Here is a 24,170-nt window from a genome sequence, read left to right on the forward strand (position 1 = left end):
AATATTTGCAGTAAATTATTGATGAAAAACTGTGTGGCGGGGGCGCGTTACAGTTACCGTAGGGCACGAGTTATAGTTACTTTATATAACTATAACGGGTGAATTTCTATGGTTTTGTACCTTTAAAATGTTAGCCTAACGATAACGTCCCTGTACCCTTTGATCTCTGAACTGAATGTGTTAGTATTGTGTACGGAAAACGGCGTTCATGTCCTACTTAGTATAGAGGAGCATAAAGCTATCTTAGCTGTGGCTTTATTCACATATCTGTATTCACCAAAAAGTGGTCACAAACTTGCCATAAAGTTTTGGGAAATAATTCAGCCCTTATTTACATTACGATCCCAATAGCCCCTATACTTTAACTAAATATCAAATCAACAAAACTCCTATTTTCTCTTAACAGGTTCACGCACACTATGAATCTGGAAAGACAGCCAATACAACAAACGAAACCTTTCACCAAGTGAGAAGCAACTTGTATATCTAATAGGTGCTTACCGCTTCTGACATCACTTCTTGGTCTTCTGTTACGCATCACAAAACTCAATTTCAAACTTACAATAAAAGCAGAATCACAGTTTCTTTTTACGGTGTTCCAAATTATTGTGATATTTTCTGCATCCACAGTAATCTGAAACTAAATACATTCAGTTATCATAGAATGATCGTTAATGTCAGATGCTAAATACTGAAAAACCAGGCCCATGATCTTTAAAGATACTTCCATTGGGAATCAAACTTATGTATAAGTGTCTGATAGCAATATTATTACCCGTTCTTTTGAGCTGCCCTATCTCGACTACAGATTAAGCTTGACATCCCAATTAAACAAATACTTGTGTCTTGGTGCATAAAGCACACCATTAATCCGTTTAGTTCGTGGTAAATCCTAACTAATTCTTCTTATCCATCTGATCGAAAAGGGTACAAAGCCCCAAAATTAAAAAGTTAATTTTTATTTTTTGCAATATCCGGGAATCGAACTCTATTCAGAAAACCTAGAGCTATCTCAATGGGCCAAAGGTGATATATCTACTGATTGAATTACACCCACCATGTAGCTGCACAACCGTAAGTTTCGATCCAACATGTGAAGAACGTTGTCTTAAAATGCATGCATCGTTTTCCTATCCATGGTATATTACTCTCTCAGACGTTGCACTGTTTTGTGTGCAAATGGCTTATATATGACTGACTGTCAGACTTTCACTGTTGTAAATAGATCACGTTTCTTTTCGGCAACTATACTTTGATAAGTTTGTAAATTGAACCTTAATGTAACAGCTTCGGCCATCCTCTAATTGGCTTAGCAGCTCACAGCAATTTCAGCTAAAAATAAATATATTCTTACAACCAGGTTGGACTTTGCTCTCTCCACGGCCCCTTTGCCCTCCCATTGACCTGACGATAATATCTTTTTAAGTGGTCAATTTGGGAACTAATATCCCAATAGCTACTTGCCATGGTCTAGTCTGTGTGATGAGTGACGCTTGTAGCTTTCTTGCTCCCGTTAAACTTGACGGAAGCAGCCCCCTCAAATCAGTGTACCGCTTCCGCGTCTTTGCGCTGCTGTTGCCCATATTGTACCTGTGCTGCGTTGGTGAGTTAAGTTAGTACGGACCTGTACTGAGTACCTGCACTTCTCAGCACGGTTGCAATACATTACATCGGATGAGTACCGGAAGCACTTGAAACGAAAAATAGAAACAGACTGCTTGTTTCCGAGACGTGCCGGTACTCTGCAATTGAAAGTATTACGTTTTTCTTGAGAAGAGCAGGTATTCTCCCTCTCAAAATAATGTGCTGGTACTCAGTACTAGACAGTACCGGCCCATTTAAAGCACTGAGTACCTGCACTTCTCAAGAGCAAAGAGGTGCTATAAATAAAGAGTACCTGCATTTCCATATTTCCATTTAAAGCACTGCCTTTTGTTGCCCATTGACACTTTTGTTTAATGTCACTCATAAGAAATTAAATGCAATGCATTATGCATTTTTGCGTTGCATTGATGTCCTCAGATCTCTAGCTCTTTTTAAAATGTTAACTGCCCTTTGTTTGCTTATGTGAGCAAACAAAGTGTGGGAGTTAAAGAAAAAGAAACTCGCTGACATTTATTTCAGTACTTGAATTTACTGTAAGTGGGGGGGGAGATGTTCAGCGAACTTTTTTGATGTGCTCCAAGTTTAAATATAAAATGACACAAGTTATTTCCCACATGAACTACTCCAGTTAGGTGCATTGTGTTTATATGTTGTCATGTCAGTGACCTTGTTTCTTACATTTTCCGGGATACCACAAACACTGCAAGTGGGCCAAATAGACATTTATTTTTTGCTCATGCTGACAGAGCCAAAATGTATTAAAAAAGGGAAGTGTGAATGCCACGATGTCCCTTTTTTGCCGAAAATTGAGGAACAACAACTAATTCGAGGCACTGTTTACATACAGCACATTTTAGAAAAAAAATATCGACAAACCAGATTACATTATTTATACTCGTCACCTAAATCCAGCTAAGCTTTGAAGTAAGTGTTGTTGCATAAATAAAATACACCAACTGTGATGAGACCAACCCTTAAAAATCGTCTAAACCACTCGCAGTCGCTTTCGGTAACATTCCGTTCTAAAGAAGTCCTCGCCTAGCAGTCCCATGAAGAGGAGGATGGTCACTACTGATGTGCAGAAGCTGGGCTGCTATCTAGAGTTGCACAGTGGGAGAAAAACGAACTCAACCCGGAGCAGTGGTTTGATAGTATATGGACTTCTGCTGTGTAAAACCCTTGTCGGACACTCCACCACCTGCACTGACTAAACATACGCGAAGGTGGCACAACATCAGCGACTGTGGGATATGGGTGGGGAAAATAATGAAGGCAGATTAAGAAAGCCCATCATTACGTGGGTTGTTGTCTGCCCACAACAATAAAAGTAAAGGGTATTCAGGCATATTGGAGAGGGAGGTATAAAAGCTGAAAGTGACGTAGATATCGTCGCGGAACAAACCTCAGAAGAATACGTATGTTTGTGTAAGCCCTGTTGTAAAATGTCTCGCACAACGGTTTAAACATTTTGCAAGCATCTTAGCTGCCAAGGTTTCAGATTGCTGTGTGTGACACTTTCATAACTTCAGTGTAATTATGAGTGACATTTTAAAAGCTATGGGTGTTTGTGGGAAGTCAGGCATGCCTGGTCTCCCCCCGGGCTTATCGGGCTGGTGGAACTGGCCGCTGAGGGATCGGGCTAATGTTATTGGGCAGTTGGCAGGAAGGGGTGGTGTCTAGGGGGTTGGTATAAAAGATGTGGGTTGGGTTTGGGTGGCCTCTTTGGCCGTGATCACACCCAGGAGGCGGTACTCAGTTTTTGGAGTTTTTTGGGGGCGTTTCTAGGCCGGAGTTTTTTGCTGTGAGATAAAGCTTGTTATTTGGTTGCTATGGAAGCTCACAAGGTTGTGCAGGCACTGAAGGTTTTGCAGGAAGCAGGGAGGGAGGATTTGATAAAAGAAAGAGTTCTAGAACAAGCGTGGGTGGGGCTGAAGAGACCGAAGAGGTCTTCATCTGACAGGGTTTCTGCTGCTGTTTTGGCATGTAAATCCCCTGCTGCGAGTCCTAAAAAATGTAAGAAATTCAAGGCTAAGAGTGTGGCTGGGCGTAAAGTTTCGGTTTCACCGGAGCGCGAGAGAGAAGAATCGAGGGTTAGCTCTGTGGGCGGCTTGCTGGGTGTGTCGGCGGTGCGGAGGGTTGCAACGCGTTTATCGCGTCGTTCAGGGTCTTCTTTGCAGCAGCGCGTAGCGGGCGCGGGCAGAGGGGCTGTGGTAGCGTCGGATGTCGGCGGGGCTGGACAGATGTTGGGGCGCGGCTTTCGAGCGCGCGCTCTGGCAGGATTTAGACGGCTGCAGGCTGCGATGCGTACCTGCGGCCAGATGGGCCAGATGGGGCAGAGTGTGGGGCACGCGAGCTTTTCAAAAAGCGCACGTGTGCATACGGAACTCGTTCAACAAGCCCCACTCGATTTAGAAAGCGGTGGGGAACACGGCAACGCCCCTTTTGAAGAAAGGCAGTTAGGAGGGGCAGCCAATATGGCCGCGCCCTCCGAATTAAGGGAATTAGCTGTCGATGATGCAGTTTTTGAGAAGGGCGAGGACAGGCACAGGATTATTACAGAACAGGTAGGTAAGGATGTAATTATAGATTCTGAGGAAGAAAGCGAGGTGTTGGAGGTGCATGGTGAGGGTAGTAGTGGCAGCAGTGGACAATTAGATAGGTGTTTATTGGTTCAAAGTGGAGCGTTGGGTAGGCAGATTCCCAAGACAGTTTCTCAGGTAGTGCAGGGGGTGCAAGAATGGGGGGTGGCTAATCAGTCAGTTTTTAGAACAGGAGGGCAAGTGTTTGTTAGGGATGAACAGGGTGTGATTTTGAAGGGTACCATTTGTGGTTTAACTTCGCAGTATGGTGGTACAGGGCCAACGCAAGTGGGAAAACATGTTTTGGTGCAGGAACAGAGGGCGTACCTTCCTGGGTGTGTGGCCCCTCATGTTTTGAGTGGACATGGGGTGTCGGTAGAGCATCAGCGGTCAGGGTGGCCGGCTGGAGGTCCACTTTCGGTGGGGGGTCAGGGCACCTCCGGGACGCCGATTAGAAGAGAGGGCACAATCCGGAGCGGTTCGCCTGACAGCGAGGGAGGTAACGTCTTTGGAGGCCAGATCTTTGGACTCGAGTGCCAGAGTATGGGAGCCACGGTTGGATAGCCGGAGCACTATTTTGGGTGGCGATGAGGAAGAAGAGTTGGATTATGGCGACAATGGTGATCAGGTGGTTGCAGTTCCTCAAGCGTCCACGAGTGGGCAGGCGTTCCAGGGCGAACGGCTATCTCGGCGAGAGGTTGCTGCGCATTTATCTAGAGGTGAGGTGTTTGACACAGGTAATGGGGGATTGGCGATTGGGGGTGGGGGGGGTCCGGGTTTGAGGTTCGAGCTCTAAAGAATGTGGATGTAGCAATTCAGGCGGGTGGAGAAGGGAAGGAGAGCAAGGCGGTGGGTTCTTCGAGTACGGTGCAGGAAGTCGCAGGTAAGTCTGGGGTAGATCAGGTGAGTACGGGGCAGAATGGCGCCACTAATCAGGTTTTGGGAAAAGGAAAGAAATTGCCATACATGGGAGTGTCAATGCCTTTGGGGGCGCATCTCACTCTAAGTTTAAAGGAGAAAATATGGAAAGGGGAGTTTCTGGATGTTTTTAAGTTACTTCATAGAGAAGTTCAGGCTAAAGAGGGCTCTAAGGAGGAGGAGTGGGAATTGGCTCGCAGACCGAAAGTGCCCACGACAATTGAGAATTGGACGTCAGCATTTTTGATTTATGCAAGTGTTTTGTGCAAGCGTTTTCCGGATTGCTCTGTTGCGCTTTTGAAATATATGGATGTGGTGAGAAGGGCCCAGATGGATTATGGCGGCTTTGGCTGGTTCTGTTATGATGAGGAGTTTAGAGCCCGAAAAGCGGTTTATCCAGAAAAGGCTTGGGGCGAAATTGATAATGAATTATGGATGCAGTGGTTGAGGACTGCTCGGAATGCCCCAGCAACGCACACAGCTAGTGGTTTACCGGTTCAGTATAAGCCCTTTCAGGGTCGTCCCACCCATTTTGGGATGAGGTTTGGACAAAGAGGTCAATTTCCGCATAATGGGGCCTGCTGGTCATTCAACAGCGGCATGTGCACAAGGCAGCAATGTAAATTTCGGCATGACTGTTCCAACTGTGGGGGCAGGCACCCGGTTTACCAATGTTTTGGAGGATTCAATTGGGCTGGGCAAGGAGTGCAGGGTAGAGGTGTGGACAGGGGAAGAGGGCAGGGTCAACAGTTGGCAGGTAAAGGGCCCTACTCCTATTTATATTGAGGCTGTTACGTATTGGTTGCAATTTTATCCTCGTTTGGAGGATGCAAAAGTTTTGACTCGTGGTTTTAAGGAAGGTTTTAAGTTATGCTACCAAGGTCCAAGGGTGAGGAGATGGGCCAACAATTTGAGGTCAGCAAGACAATGCCCTGATGTGGTTAAGGCTAAGCTGCAGAAGGAAGTTGAGCTGGGTAGGATCGTAGGCCCCTTTTTCAGTTGGCCATTGCCGAATTTGACGATTTCCCCTCTCTGGGTTGTGCCCAAAAAGCAGAGTGGGGAGTTTCGCCTTATCCATCATCTGTCTTGGCCGGCGGGTGCGTCGGTTAATGATTTCATTGCTCCTGAGGCCTCGGTGGTTCATTATGCATCGGTTGATTATGCCATTTCATTGGTGCGGAGGTGTGGTTGTGGTGCTGAAATGGCCAAATCAGATATTCAGTCGTCTTTCCGGCTTTTGCCAGTGCACCCGGAGGATTTTTCATTGTTGGGCATGCAATGTGAGGATGCCATTTTCGTGGATAGGATGCTGCCTATGGGCTGTTCTGTTTCCTGTTCTCTTTTTGAAATGTTTAGCACCTTTTTGCAATGGTTTTTACAGCATAAGGGTGGCCCATTACCTGGATGATTTTCTATTCATAGGGAGACCCCAGTCTGGTGAATGTGGTCAGGTGTTGGAGACTTTTGAGAGTTTCATAGCAGAGTTTGGGGTCCCCTTGGCTACTGACAAAACTGAAGGGCCATCTACCTGCTTGAGTTTTTTGAGAATTGATTTTGATTCGGTCAAGTTGGAAGTTCGTTTGCCACGTGAAAAGGTGCAGCAATTGATTTCTTTGTTGGAAGAGGCGGTTAAGAGGCCAAAACTGGAGTTACGGCAGGCACAGAGCATTTTAGGCCATTTGAATTTTGCATGTGAAGTTGTTCGAGTTGGCAGAGCCTTCTGTCGGCGTTTGGGTTTTGCAATGAAGGGTGCAGTTTTGCTGCATCAGCATATTCGTCTTCGTGCGAGTGTCAAGGAGGACTTGAGGATATGGATTGGGTTTTTGCAACAGTTTAATGGTGTTAGCATGTTGGTGGATGAGTTTGATTGGCAGTGGCAGATACAGATATTTTCTGATGCAGCTGGAGCACATGGTTTTGGTCTATTTTGGGATGGGCACTGGGCGGCGGAGAGTTGGCCTCTGAGTTGGAAAAGAGCTAAACATAGCATCGCCTTCTTGGAATTTTTCCCATTGGTGGTGGCTCTGACGGTTTGGGGTTCACATCTGGCGAATTGTAATGTTGTTTTTAATGTAGATAACCAGTCAGTGGTCCATTTAGTGAATTCACAAAGGGCGAAAGACGAGAAGGTGTTGAGACTTTTGAGGGTATTCTTGTTAAAATGTTTGCAATGGAATGTGATGTTTAAGGCGAAATATGTTCCTGGTGTGAATAACGATATTGGTAATGCCCTGTCTCGTTTTCAGTGGCAGAGGTTCCGTGGGCTTGCACCGGGAGCGGATGCACAGAAGACGGCGGTTCCTATTGAATTATGGGAATTAGGAGAGTGAGAATGTTGCAGCTGGTCCAACAATCGGTAGCCCCATCTACCCGGAAGAGTTATGAGCAGGCTTGGTTGGAGTTTTTAAGGTCAGGCGCAGTTAGACAGGAAGGGGGTTTGGAAGTTTGTAACAGAAGGAGGGAAGATGCTGTTCAGTTTATTATGCAGCAAATAGAGTTGGGTTTATCGGCAGTCACTATTTCAGGTAAGTTGTCGGGGATATCCTTTTTTGGTAAGTATTTTTGGGGTTATGATCCAGTGGAAGGTGAGCTTTGCAGACGTTTGCTTGCTGGGTGGGCTAGGGAGGGTGGGGCGAGAAGGGATAGTCTGAGACCTATTACAACAGGTTTATTGCAAGAGTTGCTGGGTGTTTTGGGTGAGGTTTGTTTTTCGCCTTGGGAATGTCAATTGTTATCACTCTGCATGTCTTGGCTTTTCCATGGAGCTTTTAGGGTTTCGGAGCTTTTGGGTGTCAAGGGTCGTGATGGGATTTTGCGGTCGGATGTGCAGGTAAGGAGTGGGGCTGTGGTGGTTTGGGTGAGGGCATCAAAAAATGATCAGTTGGGGAGGGGTCAAGAGGTATTTTTGAAGGGTACGGGGTTGTCTACCTGCCCGGTTGGGCTTTGGGTGTCTTTTGCAGGTAGATTATCGGAGTCATCGAGGTTTGTATTCATGCATGAGGATGGTTCGTTATTGACGGCTTATCAATTGCTGGTTGTTTTGAGGCGGGCTTTGGCTTGGCTGGGGATGGATTATCATTACTATGGGACACATTCCTTTAGAATTGGAGCGGCCACGGAAGCGATAGCGGTAGGTAAATCGGATATAGCAATAATGGATTTAGGGCGATGGAAATCACAATGTTTTAAGCATTATGTCTGGCAATTCCAATGAGCAATGGTTTTGGGTTTTTTACGTGATATTCCTTTTCGGGCTTGTTCTGCTTTTTTTTTTTTCCATCCTGTTTCACGGTCACTTTTATGTGGTACTTTGAGGTTTAAGTATTTTATGTCTTTTTTAGCTGTTCTTTCGTAGGTTGCGTCGGTGGTCCTGAGGGATGCTGTATTGTTTGGATCGTTGGGCACTCCTTTGTGCGTTGGGCAGAAAAGCAGGCGGCGTCCAGGCATTTTGGGAAGCAGTTTGGGTTGGATGGGACGAGGATTAAAGTTAGTTGGGTGGGTAAGAGTGGCATGAGGTGGGGTGAGCTCTTATCAGTTTTGTCCCGTAGGATGGAGAGAGGGGTTTGTCCGGACCTTTTAGTGATTCATCTTGGGGAAAATGATTTAGTTTCTTTATCAGGTATTGGTTTGCTAAAGGCAATGAAAATGGATTTGTTGCGGATCAAGGAACGTTGGGCTGGCACACATATTGTGTGGACTTGTTTGGTACCTCGTAGGAATTGGAGAAGGGCATATTCGATAGCCGGTAGAGAAAGGCAGAGGAGGAAGGTGAACAGGGAAATGAAAAATTTTTGTCAGGAAAAGGGGTTTTCGTTTTTGCGGCATGAGAATTTGGTGGTTTCTGAGGTGGGTTTATTTAGGTAGGATGGGGTGCATTTGTCTTTCCTGGGGAATGAGATGTATTTACTCGAATTGAGGATGCTCATTGCAGACTCGTTGGGCGAGAAGTTGTGGGATCGTTAGCCTGGAGGGGTATGTGGGTGGGGGCAAGAAAACACTGGGCGGTTTTCCTGCGTGGCGGGGGGATTTACACATAAAGCCGTTGGGGGGGATGGGATGAGGTGAAAATTTGAGGTCAGGGAGGTTGTAGCAAGGGTCACAAGGGATGAAAGGCAAGGGAAATACAGAAGGGGGGCAGTAAGACAGATGGGAAAGGTTTTGATTAAGGGTTACTGGGAAGGGGCAAGTTTAGTGGGGGGGGAGGGGCTAGGAGGAAACTTTGTTTAGTGAGGTCATAGTTTTGTAAGGCTTGTTGCCAAGGTTGTCTGTTATACCAGAACCGTTCTATTAAGGCAGCCTTTTACCCTTTAGAACGGTGTTGTGTGATCTGTTCCTCCTTTTCGGCCCAATGGGGGTTTGGGGGGAGTCAGGCATGCCTGGTCTCCCCTGGGCTTATCGGGCTGGTGGAACTGGCTGCAGAGGGATCGGGCTAATGTTATTGGGCAGTTGGCAGGAAGGCGTGGTGTCTAGGGGGTTGGTATAAAAGATGTGGGTTGGGTTTGGGCGGCCTCTTTGGCCGTGATCACACCCAGGAGGCGGTACTCAGATAGTTTTTGGCCCACCCACCCTCCCTTGTTTTTCTTGCCTTTTTTGCGGGTTTTTTGTTTGAAGGGCCTTCAGTTCAGTGGCAAAATTTATCATTTAGGGCTTAAAAAGGCTTTAAGAGGACAGGTACTTGTTCATGAATTGGTTTGTATGTTTGTTGTATGTGTTAAGCTAGGCTGCCGCTGGTAGACAGGTCTGGTTGGGGCGGGGGGATTTGCACATAAAGCCGCTGGGGGGAATGGGATGAGGCGAAAGTTTGAGGTCAGGTAGGTTGTAGCAAGGGTCACAAGGGATGAAATGCAAGGGAAATACAGAAGGGGGCAGTAAGACAGATGGGAAAGGTTTTGATTAAGGGTTACTGGGAAGGGGCAAGTTTAGTGGGGGTGGAGGGGCTAGGAGGAAACTTTGTTTAGTGAGGTCATAGTTTTGTAAGGCTTGTTGCCAAGGTTGTCTGTTATACTGGACCTGTTCTATTAAAGCGGCCTTTTACCCCTTAGAACGGTGTTGTGTGGTCTGTTCCTCCTTTTCGGCCCGATGAGTGGCACTTTCTCATGAGCATATAGCAAAGAGGTGGGTACTTGGCAAAGCTAGATTTTAATGCTGACCAATGAAACTACTTGTCTGAAAATACAAAGTGCTGTTAGGTGAAAATAGTCAGGAGTGGGGGTCACCGAGAGCGAAGCTTTCAGACTAACACAAACAAACCTAATTATGCGCTCAATATTAAAAGGGAGTTTCAACAGAATTATTGTGCCCCTTGATCATTTCTGCATACCATCGCAGTCTCTGTTTCATTGAGACTGGGTATACTTCTTGTCACTTGGGTGATATCTGAGCTGATTTTATCGTCTTTGAGAGTTAATGTCATGGCAGTCATTTCTGAGAAGGTAGCTCTGTAGTTTGAGCCAGTGCTATCAATATCTGTGCGTGAGCTGAAGGTCACAGTTGTAAATCCGGGAAGTGACTACACTGCCTTTCAACAATCTCAGTCCAAGAAATCGATTGATACAGTACTGTAGCAATTATATAGTGCTTGGTACTATTACCAGTGAATAGCCTGTAGGTTTCCATAAATGTTGGCTGTCCCACCTCTGTGTATTCTTTTAACAAATGCATTCTGGGAAGTGTTGGTTTTCACCAGTAGGCCTATTTACTTTAGCCAATTTAAATAGATTAACTGATCTTAATGTTTGAAGAATACACATTCACAAAACTGCGCTAAGATCAATTTGCAACATGTGAACTTCTCATTGTGACAGTTTCTCTTTCTCTGTACAGGGTAGAATCAGTGAAGTGATCAGCTGATCACAAGCTCAGCGTTTTATTTAATTCTTTGGGCAGCATTGGCTTTTTAGCCAAGTTCACTTTGCATCCTGGACTATTTTATGAACACCTCCATAATGTTACATTACATAAAAGTGGGTATTGTCTGACAAAGCGTTGCTTATACTAGCTCACAGAAGCACACACTAAACAAGAAAACGTCACGCATTAGGCAATTCAAAACTTGGATGTGAGTGATCATCATGACATTCAGAATATGAAGCCTCCAAAAGGAAAGGTGGCTGTTGGTGACACACAGGTGGCACAAGCTGCAGGCAAAGCAGCAACAGGCAAGGTGTCACCCCTAGATAATTCACTTAGTCCACTAGCATGGAAGGAACTACAGTCTACGTATTGAGGTAGCCGTGGCTGGGTCTCAGCTGTTAATAAATACAGTGAGCTGAACCCAGCCGTGCTGTGGCACCCGCCCCCGGTGTGTGAGTAGTTCTGAGTTGCTGCAGGCTGCTAAACTAACCACTATCTAGTGTCATTGGTTACTCCTCATTCACTATAGGTGACATTCAGATGAAGCGCCGCTAGTAGTCTGAGTCCATACTAAAGTCAAAAGTGTTTCCAGCTCTCACTAGCAAGCAAGTTCTCCCAAGGAGGGGTGTCTGATCCATAATCAGTGTGAATCCACCTGCAGGATTAAAGCAGGATTGAAGCAATCTGAGTCCCTGAGCAAACACGCTCTGCAGACACCGGAGTGGCAGCAGTTCTCTCCATGTGGTCCAGACGGGCTCCGCTCAGCAGTCCGCAAGTTTCTCACGCTGTTGTGCAACCGCAGTCACAAGAGATTCTTCATGGCTACTATAAGGTGGGTAGGTTCTTTTGGTTCTTCTCACCGTGCGTTCAGTGGGAAGGGAAAAGTGTGAAGGCCCTGACCCTCTCACAATGCAGGTCCTTAGCAGTTCTCAAAGCAGCCTCTCTCCACCGGTGAAGATCCTGACCAGGTATCTCTTCCTACTTGGTACCTGTGGCCCACTCTGGCATACAGCGTCACCAACTCCATAGCACAATGGCTCCAACACGATCAGCAAAGCAAATTTCCTCATGGCGGCCCTTCTTGGCAATCAGGGTCGCCAGCTACCACAGCACACGAGCTAAGACCCATTCAGCACAACAGTCTTTTCAGGCTGCCTCTTCTTGCATGTGAGGGTCACTGATTTTCCATGCACACAGTCAATGACCTGATTGGTGCCGCAGCATTCACCTTGCTAAAGGCATCCACTCAACAGGATTCCTCATTGGACTTTGCTCCCTCCAGCGCGCTCCTCTTATTTCACAGCACACACTGGTCTTGGCAGGTGCTGGTGTTCCATGGCAGATGCTCTTGAATTCCTGGGTGATGCTCCGTCACCCAGCTTGGAAACTAGCAGGCCTTGGTTGCTAGTCTTGGTCACTGGCAAAAGTCTTCCTACTCAACGACCTGGGATGCCGATAAGGCAATCATGTGAGGCAAATGCATCTCGTTAGTAACCACATTAAACCGGCAAAAGACTAGGGAGAGACATACACTAGAGCGGGAACTCATCACAGCAGAGAGGCCCACATGACAACACCCTCCCTTATGTTACAAAGGAAAGTAAAGTCTTTAAAAGGCAAACTACAGGCAATCATACTAATAGGGCTGAAACTACACACCTCCTTTGAAATGGGAATAAAATAGACTTCCTACTAGCAGGGCAGCTGCGAATGAAACAAGCGAAGGATTATATTGGGCAACTGTGGGACGAAGCTGGTGTATTATACCGATCAGAGGCTGAGAAAGCCCGATTATTTTGGTACTTATATAAACACTTTTACACCACCGACCACGTAAATGCAAATAAGCAGTTTACCTATGTCTAGGGCAGAGCTGCCAAGAGTATCTTCGGAAGCTAATGACACACTAAATATCCCCATCACAAGGGGGGGGGGTACAGAGAGCTATCAACACCCCTAAACTACACAAATACCACGGTCCAGATGGCGTAAGTTCACATTTTTTATAGGACTTTTAGCTCTAAATTAACCCCTTACCTAACCTTCCTCTTCAATCATATGGCCTCGTAGATGGTATCCCGTACAGTGGGCGAGGCTTTACTCGCAGTCTTTCCTAAACTGGGAAAAAACCCTAATCATATGCATCTTATAGGCCTATAGCCCTTTTGAATTCAGGCACAAAATTATATACAAAAATTCTGGCCAACAGAGTGGAAGATATTTTGCCTGAGCGGATTCATCCAGACCAGTCCATATTTATTAAAGGCCACCAAATGCATGATACACCTGAGCCATACAGTCCACTTAATAGAAAAGGTAATGGAGAAACGTATACAGGCAGTGTGGTTGGCGCTTGACTCTGAGAGCACCTTCGACTGAGTGGATTGGTCCTTCTTGGTGACCACTTTACGTCGGTTTGGCTTTAGCGAACATTTCATCACCATGATAATGAGTAACTATTCCTGTCCCCGTTCTCGGTGATTCCCAATGGCACGGCCTCTGACTTTTTCCAGTTGATGAGGGGGACGAGGCAGGGATGTCCCTCTCTCTCTTACTTTTTGCTCTCAGTATAGAGCCCCTAGCGGCCGGGATACATGCTAACCTTCATATTCAGGGGATTAACTTTTGTTCCGGCGAACATAAGGTCTCCCTAACTGCGGCCGATGCCCTGCCGGCCCTTACTCTCCCCCCTAAAATCTCATTACCGATTCTCCAGGTGGAGCACCAGGCTTATGAATCAGTGTCTGGCTTCCCTGTCAGCCTACAAAAATCTTACCTAGTTAATTTGATAATCCCCCTGCCTGAAATGTAGGAATTGGCCTTTACATACCCCTTGCAATGGGCTAAAAAGATCACCACCTATTTAGGCATAAAGCTTACCCTCAAATTCTCTGGCTTATTTAAAGCAAACTACTCTTCCTTACTTAGATGTCCTCGAGTGCATTTCAAGCGCTGGGCCCTGCCATACCTTAATCTTACTCTGTGTGGCATATCAACACAGTTAAAATGACAGTGCTCCCACGCATATTATACTTATGTCAAGGTCTCCCAATCAAGGTGCATAGCGACTTTTAAAAGAAATTTGCTTACTGACCACTCGTTTCATTTGAGAGGGTCGCAGGACACGACTCTTCTACAAAACGTTAACCCTCCCGAAGGATCTGGGGGTCTGGCGTTGCCAGGCGCCCCTACATACTACAGAGTGACGCAATTGCGAGTCATGTCAGAGTGGTCACTTATGGCCTTGTACAAATTCTGGCTGCATATGGATTGAGTGATCGTGGGTCGCACAATATGGGATATCCTTTGGAAACCCAAACAAGACCACCGTAAGACTCCCATTTTAACACTCGGACAACTACTACTTTGAATGTTTGGGATGCGGTCAGAAAACCGTTGAGCTGACAGTCTTTCCTTCACCACACATACCTGTCCATTATAATGGGGTCTTCCCCCACCACAACATTCGGGACCCTTCGACAAATGGAGGGAAGGAGGCTACTTGAAGATTTCTGACTTATTTCACAGTGATGACATGCGAATGTTTGAGAACTGCTGTCATAACTTTAATCTACACTCTTTAGACTTTTTCCACTACACTCAACTGAAACATTGAATGCAACAGCTACAGTTGCGTATGGAGCTTCTAGAGAGCTGCTCCCTGTTGGACAGTTTGTATGCTGGGGCGGGATGACACAGGGTTGTATTTCCACTCTCTATGCTATATTGATATCCTCTGGAAGTTCACCTTAACAATACATCAAACAACTTGCCAAGGTTGGATTTATTATAACTATTACAGGAAAGTGGTTTTTAGAACTTACTATACTGAAGTTACATAAAAGCAGCCCTGTGGAAGCCTCTCCTGATTGGTCAGCTATTTACAGTCTGACCCAGGCTTTCTCCCTGAGGAAGAGTGAAGAGGCGTGAGACTGAAAGAATACAGTCATTTGGTTGGAGGTGAGCTGTTTCCTGAAGAAGCCAGGATATGACGGGAGCTGGAGAGATAAGCTGGACTTAAAATGTAGCACAGATGCCACTGGACCCATGCCAGCCCCCATGCCTTTGATTCCCTGCCAGATTGGAGCCCCTTGCCCCCTTAATTATTTTAGGAGAGGGGCTGGAAGGGGAATGTAGAGAAAAGTTATCCACACCCCATGGGTTGGGTTAGCCGGACCTGCACTCCAGGGTGAGAATTTCTCCATTTAGATTTTTAAATGAACTGAAAATTCTGGGCCAAACATATGCCACACTCCCCAGGAAGTGGTCATACCAGAGGATGGCAACTTAAACCCCATTAGTTGAGGTGCTTCCCTCTTGCAAGCCCAAAATGTGAAATAACTATGGGAGATCTGTAGGTGCCCCTCAGATCACTGCCTGTGGAACATCAGAAGAAGGACTGCCCTGCGGACTCTTGGACTGCACAACAGGAGGACTGCACCTGCTGCACTTTCAAGGCTCCAAAAAGAAAGGACTGTCGCTCTCTTGAAAGGAGTGGACTTCCTGATAAGCACAGGAAGAAAAGTGCTTGAAGAAGTCACCTGCAAGCCCAAAGAAAAGATCACTCCAGCTGGCAAATTCCTGGACTGCACAGATGCATTGCATGAGATGGAGTCCTAGCCCCAAAATGGCAATCCAGAGCTTCTGAACCCCCTGGCTAGTGCTAGAAGACACCTATTTCACCAAAGGAAGCAAGAAACAACTCACTATAGCTCCTAGAGCTGCCTGCAATGAGTTCCTGAACTCCAAGAGGCGCCTCTCAAGCCCTGGGACATTGGAGTGCTTTGTGAAATCTTAAATTTAGGCTTTTGGGCTCTTCGCAAACGTGAACAGGCCCATTTTCTCCAGAACTGCGGTGCTTGCACAAAGGATCTGCGCGAGTGGGCACAAGACCATCTCTTTGCACAGAAAGTATTGCTGCTCGCAGCTGCAAGGCTCTAAGAAGGTAAATATTCACCTTGGACTGGATCCAACCGGTGCTCCATTGTGGTCGGCTTGAAATTTTAGATTTGACTCCGTCCAGTACGACCAGATAGCACGGTTGGCACTTTTAAGCACTATACCACAGACTATGCTTTCAAAATTTTTATCACCTGTTCCCTACATTGATATTTTTGCCATTTTGGAGTCCTGTGAAAGATAAACATTTTCTCTATTTTTCTAAGTTGGTGTTGCATTTTTATTGAGTTGTGTCTTTTAGTTGTTCACTGTTTTGGTGGTATTAAATGCTTTACACTTACGTGTCTCCTAAGTTAATCCTGACTGCTCATTGCCAAGCTACAAAGGATTGAGCAAGGACTAATTTATTGAGACTTGACTGGTCCTAATTAGTGATTGCGGTATTATTACTAGCTGAAGGTACAAACATTCACCTAATAACAACCCACTCTCCAACAGCAATGGCTACATATTGATTGATATCTGTACTCATCTGGGGCCATCGAAATATAATTTTATTAACTCTTCTGTAAGATATTTACATTCCTTCATACCTTGGTAAAGACAGTGGTGACATTCTTGTAAGGCTCTTTCTTTAATGGATTTGGAAGGTAAAAATAGCCTTCTCTTGTAATGAGTAATGGATTGACTGACCCCTTCAGATGAGCGGCAGCAATGGTTTTAGGTTTTGGAAGAACAGTGATGTACACCAACATTCAGGGAGGTAAATTCTTGTCCTTGCTGTTGCTAGTGACTAATCATAACATCTTAACCAGATATTTATCCCTTGTGGTTAAAGATAATTGTTTAAAAAAGTATTAAGTGTGACATAAATAGAACCACCTCCTCCCTCCACCCCCTTTCAGATCAATTTGCATCATGAGACCAGTTGTTGGGATGTAATTTATCATGTTCCCTTCTGCTCACTGACAATATGAGTGATAAATTAGCTGTAGCGTTCAGTTGCTGCTCTTTCAAGGGGACACCAGGGCGTTGACACACTGCATCAGTCTGCAATTAATTGCTTGAGGTCTTAGACCATGAAAACAAATGATCTTGTGTCATGTGTTTGCTTGCAAAAGCTGTAATAGCCACTTGGCAGGAGAAGAGGGGTCCACTGGTTGTATTGCACATTTGTCAGTCGGTGGTTGTTAGAATAGTACCAATAAGTATTTGATAGCCTGCAATAGCATCAGGCAGTCCAGAATTTCGGATAATGGAGCTACAGGGCTTGTCAATCATGCCCTCTTTTGCCCTATCAGAAATCTGAATAGAGAAAAAGAGTTTACCACTATCTTTATCCTGGCTTCTGAGTGGGTAGGAAGGGCACGACATGCTTATATTTTTTTGATTTATGGAAAAAACGTTATCCTACTTTTCGTAAAAAAACACATTAGGGCTTGTGGGAGTTATGGGATATGGGAATCCTGGGTCCTGCTGAAAGAGCATGCCAGATCACATTGAAGAGGCCTGCCCTGGTTAAGATTTTTCTGTTTGGGGAGGGGGCGGGGGAGACGGGGTGTGTGAATGTATGTGTATATGTCTTTATCAGAGATCGAAGTGGGCGGGGTAATACTTTTTAAATTTATGTAAATCCCGTCCTCCTACTTTTCGTAAAAACCACATTCAGGCCGAATATTATTTCTTACCATTCTCATTATAACGCCACTAACTTCCACTGAAAAATCATCTGATTTCTGTTAAACAGCTTTTAACAGTATTGAGGGTAGTAGTGTGGAGAAAGAGACAATTGCTGAAATGTACTCCGCTTATAGCTCTGCTTCTGCGCAAGTGAAAAAATATGGACTACGCTCTAGTTGTTGAATCTGTCTGGTAGACTGATTAAAATAATCCAGGCCCTATAAAAAAAGACCTGTGGAAAAAAACGGTCTGCTACACTGGAAAAATGACGTAATTGCTGTATTATCAGAGCTTTAAAGTTTTCCAATTCCATGCTTGATTGTCTTTTTTTGTTGCCTGAGTGACAGTTCCGCCTATTTCTGTGCGAAATCACCACAACGGATAACAAAATGCAAAGAAAAAAACTGGAACGGAGGAGAGCTGTTAGGATTTGAGATGAAATTTGAGCGCTCTTCTATCACATCAGAGGTGTAGCTCCCAAATACTGCAGCAGATGCAGTGGCGCCACAGCCCTGCCCTGTAAGGGACCCTGCTCATCCAAAACTAGTTGCTGTTTTCACAAAGAATCTGAAACACGGGAGGCCCGATTGTCTTGCTTGCAATAGGGCTACTGTTGCCCTACTACTCCACAATGCTTTTGTATTTTGTAAATGGGGAAAATATGGTCCTGTATACACAGTGCATGTTTTGGATGCAGTTTCTCATATTCTCCATCTCGCCTCTTTATGCACTGTCAAAGATCTGTCAGTCACTACTAACACAGCACAGGCATATTTCTGAAACTTCATTACCCTCTCCTTGCAATCCTTGCAATTGGATTACCTCTATTGGTAGTATTTTCTGATAGACAAAGCCAATCGGATACAAAGTTTCTGCTATTGCAGAGTCTCAGATGTTATGATACTTCAGTGGTTCCTCCTTGGATGTACTTGGTAAGCTCTTGGGTTATTAGATAATTTATTTTAAAAAGTGCCATAAATACACTTTGCCATCTCTAACTTTTTGCTAAAACTTCTTGGGGGAAGGGGTGAACCCCAAACTTGCCTCAGAGACTTTGGGCTCGCTCGCTGTGGTCTTGCTGGACCATTCAGTGTAGGCATTTAAGCCCCATCGATTTGAAAGTTCACCATCTGCCACTGCATGCGTTTTCATATGCTTGTGACCTGAAAGTCCCATCTCCTTTTTCGTACTATAAATGGATCAAACAGCCATCATGCCTAATTAGTTGTACATGTTCTGTTGCAACAAAGTACTTCACCAGATGTACCGAATACTTCTGGTTTTCTGCAGCCTTTGATCTTTTGTGTTGAAGTTAAACCTCCAATTAGTTTAAGTGAGTCTGAGAATAAAGTTCACGAATCCATGGAATACCCTCCATTGTAACACGAACCATCCCAGCAGAACTATTTTAGACACTCCATTTTCTACTCATGGCCCAGTGCTCGTTTTAGAGGCAGCTAAACAAACTGTCAAATAAGGGAGATCAGAGGGTAATAACAGGTGGCTGAGGTGAATAGACAAAGCGCCATAGCCTTTAATAATTTGGAACTAATAGCATCCAAAGATGTGTGAACGATGCAGAGCACAGTATTTCCTGTGTATAAGTGTACGAGGTAGTTAACGGAAGACAGACTTCTCGGAAATAAAATGTGCTCATCCTCAAAATTTCTAAATCTCGCAATAAAATGTAAGAGCTACAGACCATGATGGCAAGAGGGACAAGACGTATGGGGTAAAGGGCCACAAAATGAAGATGAATATGACAAGTTAGAGTGGGGTTATTATTTGCCATAGACTCCAGGATGGTGTGGTAGAGGCAGGGGAAAGTTTGGTTGGAGCGGATTTGATTTGGTTAATGAGGTATGGTCTTGGAACAAAGTGTGGATATGTTGGAGTTGGAAGTAAGGAAAACAGTGCAGAGGAAAATAGTTGCAGAGAAAAGACAGTTGAAATAAATGAATAACCTCTTCTTTGTCACAGAATGGTGGCAAGCATGTTTAAAATCCCAAAGAAATGTCCAAGAGTTTGGAACCAGACTGATTCAGCCTTACATGAGGAGGCATTTATATCTAAGTGTAAAGAAGGAAATCTGGGGCTCTCGCAGAGGAAGCGGGTTTGCACGTCAAACAAATTATTAAACAGGTACAACTGCACAGCTTATCTCAATGCCATTAATCATTTAGTGGACTTTGACTAATAGCAAAATACTAACTATAGCTGTTGATCTATAGATGTCTCAGTACTTTTAGTAATTAGTGATCATTGCCAAATTAAGGAGGTCATTATGAACACGGCGGAAACAACCGCCGTGTTCATGCTGGCGGTCAAAACACTGACCGCCAGCAACTCCAGAACCCCGCCGGCCAGATTATGAACCTTTTTGAGAGCCGGCAGGCGGAAACATTGTTTCCGCCCACCGGCTTTCAGAAAGGCTCGGCCTGGAGCCGCCGTCAATGCCTCTGTGCGGCAGGTGCAGTTGCATCCGTCGCGCAGATCGGGCAGTGACCTGCGCGACGGGGCACTGCACCGGGGCCCTGCACTGCCCATGCAAAGTGCATGGGCAGTGCAGGGGCACCCTCTGCTAGCCTCTTCCTGGCTGGCGGGACATCCCGCGAGGAAAAGGCTGGCGGGAAATGAAACATGTTTTATCCCGCCGCCAGGCTGCCTGACAGCGGGAGCCTGGCGGAGGGTGACGGCTGCCGCTGGCGGCCGTCACCCTGTTCATTATATGGCGGTTCGGCCCGCCATGCCAGCTGGCTGCTTTAGCCGCCACTTGCGGCATGGCCGCCCGAACCGCCAAGTTCAAAATGAGAGCCAAAATCTGTGTTTTGGACTTTCAGAACGATGAGCGTCTGAGACTGCACTGGTGTGTCAGCACATTGATTGAACACCCACTAAGTCGGCAGTGCAACTAGCTTTGCATGTTTCTTTGTCCACTCTAGTTCTGTGAACTAGGGCTATGTTTTCTTTCCCACTTTTTTTGGTTGTTTTAGTGTAAGCTACGTGTTCTCAGATCTCCACAAATTATTTGGGAGTTGTACCTACATAAATTGTTAGTATGGTCACTGATACCCTGATTGAGGAGGAAAATGCCACTTGCAGTCGGTGGACACTAACTGCAGTTGAGGGTTCAATAGAATGGAAACTAAGACCCATCATGACCATGCACCAAGTTATAAATGCGACCATGTTCTGGAAACTAATTGTCAATTCTTTTCAGCCAGAGAAGAGTAACAGACTTGGGGGACTGTGCATAGCTATAAAAATTACTTGTTCTGTTCCTTCAGTCATCAGCCCTTCTGTACGAAATTATGTGCGTCCCTCATTGCTTTGTTTTGTTCAGAAGTTTTGTGGTGCTTTAACAAGCTAAGACATCCACCCTTACAACCGTAGTCAGTAACTTGAGTGCCATGAAATGGAGGAACAACAATATAGGAACTTTTTCTTGAGCCCCAGGACAGTCTGAGGTTGCTGGACTAAGATGGTGTGTTATTCAGAGCTGTTAATGACTGGTGTCAAGATGAGTAAGCCCACTATTGCACTCAGAACGAAGCACCAAGTATACCCCTTTAGCCCTTGACCATTAAGGTAGAAAAGTCAAGCAGTTCAGCACTTACTGAGAGAGACAGTGTTGAGTTAGCGACTCAGACCTCAACAAGTTAATCAACAAAAGTCAGTAATTCCATGTTCAGCTAATGCTTGTTCTTTGGAAAAGAATACATTTATTACTCAAAGCACACACAATGTAATAGAATCCATAAGATCTCTGTGTTAAATTGCAGTGACTATTACTATTATACCTCCTTTATGATAGAGGCATGTTATGCAGCTCCCGGGGATCAATCGTCTAAAGTATTTGTGTGCAGTAGTCTGGAACAGTCACTGGGGACCCCTCACAGGATGTTTGGTATTCAGAGAATCGCCAGATTGGAATACTGCCCTGGTGAAGGTCAGTGGGTCTCAAGATTTCCTTCCTGGTAATAGCAACCTCTTCCCTACTTTTCCTTGCCTCTACTTAATTTGCACAGTACCTTACTCATTGACTCAGTTCTCTGCTAGTGCATGCCTCACCTGTAGTCGTTGGAGGGGCCTCACTACTTGACAAAGTGTGCTGTACAGAGTTGACTGAACTTGAGCAGCAGCGAATGTCCAAACTTGCTGTTTGATGCACGATCACCTACAGTGCCAGCATGAGATAAGCAGAGCCTGAATCACTTGAAGAGGAAGTGGCTATGCTCAATGAATTTTGTGGCTTTAGTTCTACCTCTGGCTCTGGCACAATCCCCACCATCCAAACAGGTGCAATGCCCACCCCTTGTGGTCATGGTAAGTGCTTGGTGCTAAATGCAACCCTCTTGGTCACTGTGGTTCTCCTCCGGTCATGCGGCTTCATGATGCTTTAGGTCTACAACTGAAGTTCTGGATCATCATGTGTTTCTATATAGCCGATGTCCACAGGGGTCAACGTGTTCACTTCCACTTTGGGAGTGACTATGAGAGCTCTAAGCCCCATTCTTGCAGAATAGTGCATGTCCTCTTGTGTTATGTCAGTGTACATGTTCGACTCGTCCCACCTGACTCCATTCATGGGCACCAACTTTTGAGTAGCATCTTTCTTGTGCAAGGGCAGCTCCAGTACCCCATCCTGAGAACCTGCTATTTTTTCCCTTTCAAATAAGGGATAGTGACAGTCAGTCCTCCCGGTAGTCTACAACAAAGTCCCCAGGTTTCTGGCTTTGAACCGGACCAGTAAAGATGGCAGTGGAGCCTGAACCCTAGAGCACAGAGAATTTCTCAGTCACCACTTCTGTGTTGACCCCAGATTCTTAATAAACTATTCTTGACATGCTAGCTCGAAGACTATGCCTATCATCATACTAAAGTGGCAGACAGAGTTGTATATTACAGTAGCTCAGTTCTTCGACCAGTTCTGGGCTGGTCTGCCCTGTTGCTCGTTTCACTCAGACGATTCAGCCAAGGTTTTTTTCTCAAGACTGTGAGCAGTATGGTGAGGTGGACCTGGGAGCTCCAGGCAGGAAAACAAGGGCATAAAACCAGACTGTACCTCAAATGTGTTGGGGGATTGAATGTTGCACATCTTTATAGGTGTCTTTCCTTCAGTTAGAGAATAAGTAATAAAGCTAACCTATGCCTTTTTCTACCTATCCCCTTTGTTTCTTCACTTTGATTCAGAAGTAATGCTAGATATCCCACCTGATCTGCTATTTTGAAGTTATGAATATACGTCATTGAGGACTTTATGTACGAACCCCCCTGTTATGTTTTGTTTGCAGACTAGAGAGACTTAAAAGCTACACCTTGTAGATAAGTTGCTTGGGCAAGATACATTTAGGTGCTTTCCCTGCTTGACTCAGTGCATAGAAGGTCCTTGTGGTGCTGGGCCTGGGAAAGTGGTTTTGTAAACCTGAAAGCCTATTTCCATCAAATAGTGCTGTTTTCTAATTAGTATGCCTAAGTAGTAAAGAGTTTACTTTTAATGACGCCTGTCTTTTTCGTAAATCTGTTGAATGTATAAACTATTTTCTCATTAAGGCCTAGACAATGCGACACTGAAGATAGTTGCGATTTGAAGTTATTTAACATAGATATAGAAGGTAGTATGGTTAACTAAGCAAATGCAATCCCATAAGATCGCAGGTGTTGGTGCAGTGAGACTCTCCTAGAAACTATGCTACCCATAACATTGCTTTGTGATCCAATGTAAACTACATAAGGAAATATGTTTAGTATCCACCTAATTGCAAATGTATGTACAGGCCCTAAAGCCATGCTTCATCTATGGCCAGTAGAAAATGTAAAACCCTTTAAGTAGGCAATTGCCTCCTAGTGACAATGGGTCTGGCAATCAATGCCTTTTCCAAGACATTTTTTTAGCTTATGAGAAAACCAAGAAATAATCAAAATGAGAGCAGGTTAGTCGTTGGTGGACAATGAATGCTGAGTGATTTTTGCTATGCATTTGATCAGTTTAAGGAATTACATTTTTAATAACTGTTTCTGGAATAAAACCGAATTTTCATGTAAAGAATTCAGGATAGCTAATGTGAAAACATCTTGATTCTCAATGGAAGGCTGGTACACAATTATGTATATTTATTGTATAGAGTTGAAAGTCTCATAGGCACTCTACCTAGAGATTCAGTTTTGCTGAGTTGAACTTTCACTTTCTACTTCTATTTATAAGATTATTCCTGAGTCTATTTAACCAATTTTTTTTTTTACTATCCTTACAGTTTCCATTTACGCTTGGATTATTTCTTACTATCGTGTGGTGTTCTTTGGTTTGTGCAAGTCGCATTTATATGGGAATGCATTCAGTTTTGGTAAGACCTACAAAACATAATTCTCACTTTATTTTACTGAAATTATTTGTTATTTGACTACTAAAGAAAAACTACAGGGATCCTGGGCATTTATATTCTGTCTAGAGTCAATGTTTTATAATAAGTTGTTAAATCTGTGTGAGTGCAGAATTGTTAATTTTTGATGTCAGTACTTTGGCATCAGGTGAGAGGTGAAAGATACAAACAGAACCTGGGTAAAAGCTCGGAATATGTCTGTACTAGATTGTGTGCAGCTTCCTCATTCCTGTCACTAAGCATAATAACCACCAGA

General features: G+C 44.8%; 1 protein-coding gene across 1 annotated transcript in view; it reads left to right on the plus strand.

The window, feature by feature from the left end:
• SGPP1 (sphingosine-1-phosphate phosphatase 1) overlaps positions 1–24,170 on the plus strand; it is an 88,013-nt gene that overhangs the window by 41,753 nt on the left and 22,090 nt on the right. Inside the window, exon 2 of the mRNA XM_069207363.1 lies at positions 23,789–23,878. Within this exon, the coding sequence (XP_069063464.1) occupies positions 23,789–23,878 (90 nt within the window). The remainder of the gene's footprint in view (positions 1–23,788; positions 23,879–24,170) is intronic.

The sequence above is a fragment of the Pleurodeles waltl genome, chromosome 9, assembly GCF_031143425.1.
Source record: "Pleurodeles waltl isolate 20211129_DDA chromosome 9, aPleWal1.hap1.20221129, whole genome shotgun sequence".
NCBI classification, from domain to species: domain Eukaryota; kingdom Metazoa; phylum Chordata; class Amphibia; order Caudata; family Salamandridae; genus Pleurodeles; species Pleurodeles waltl.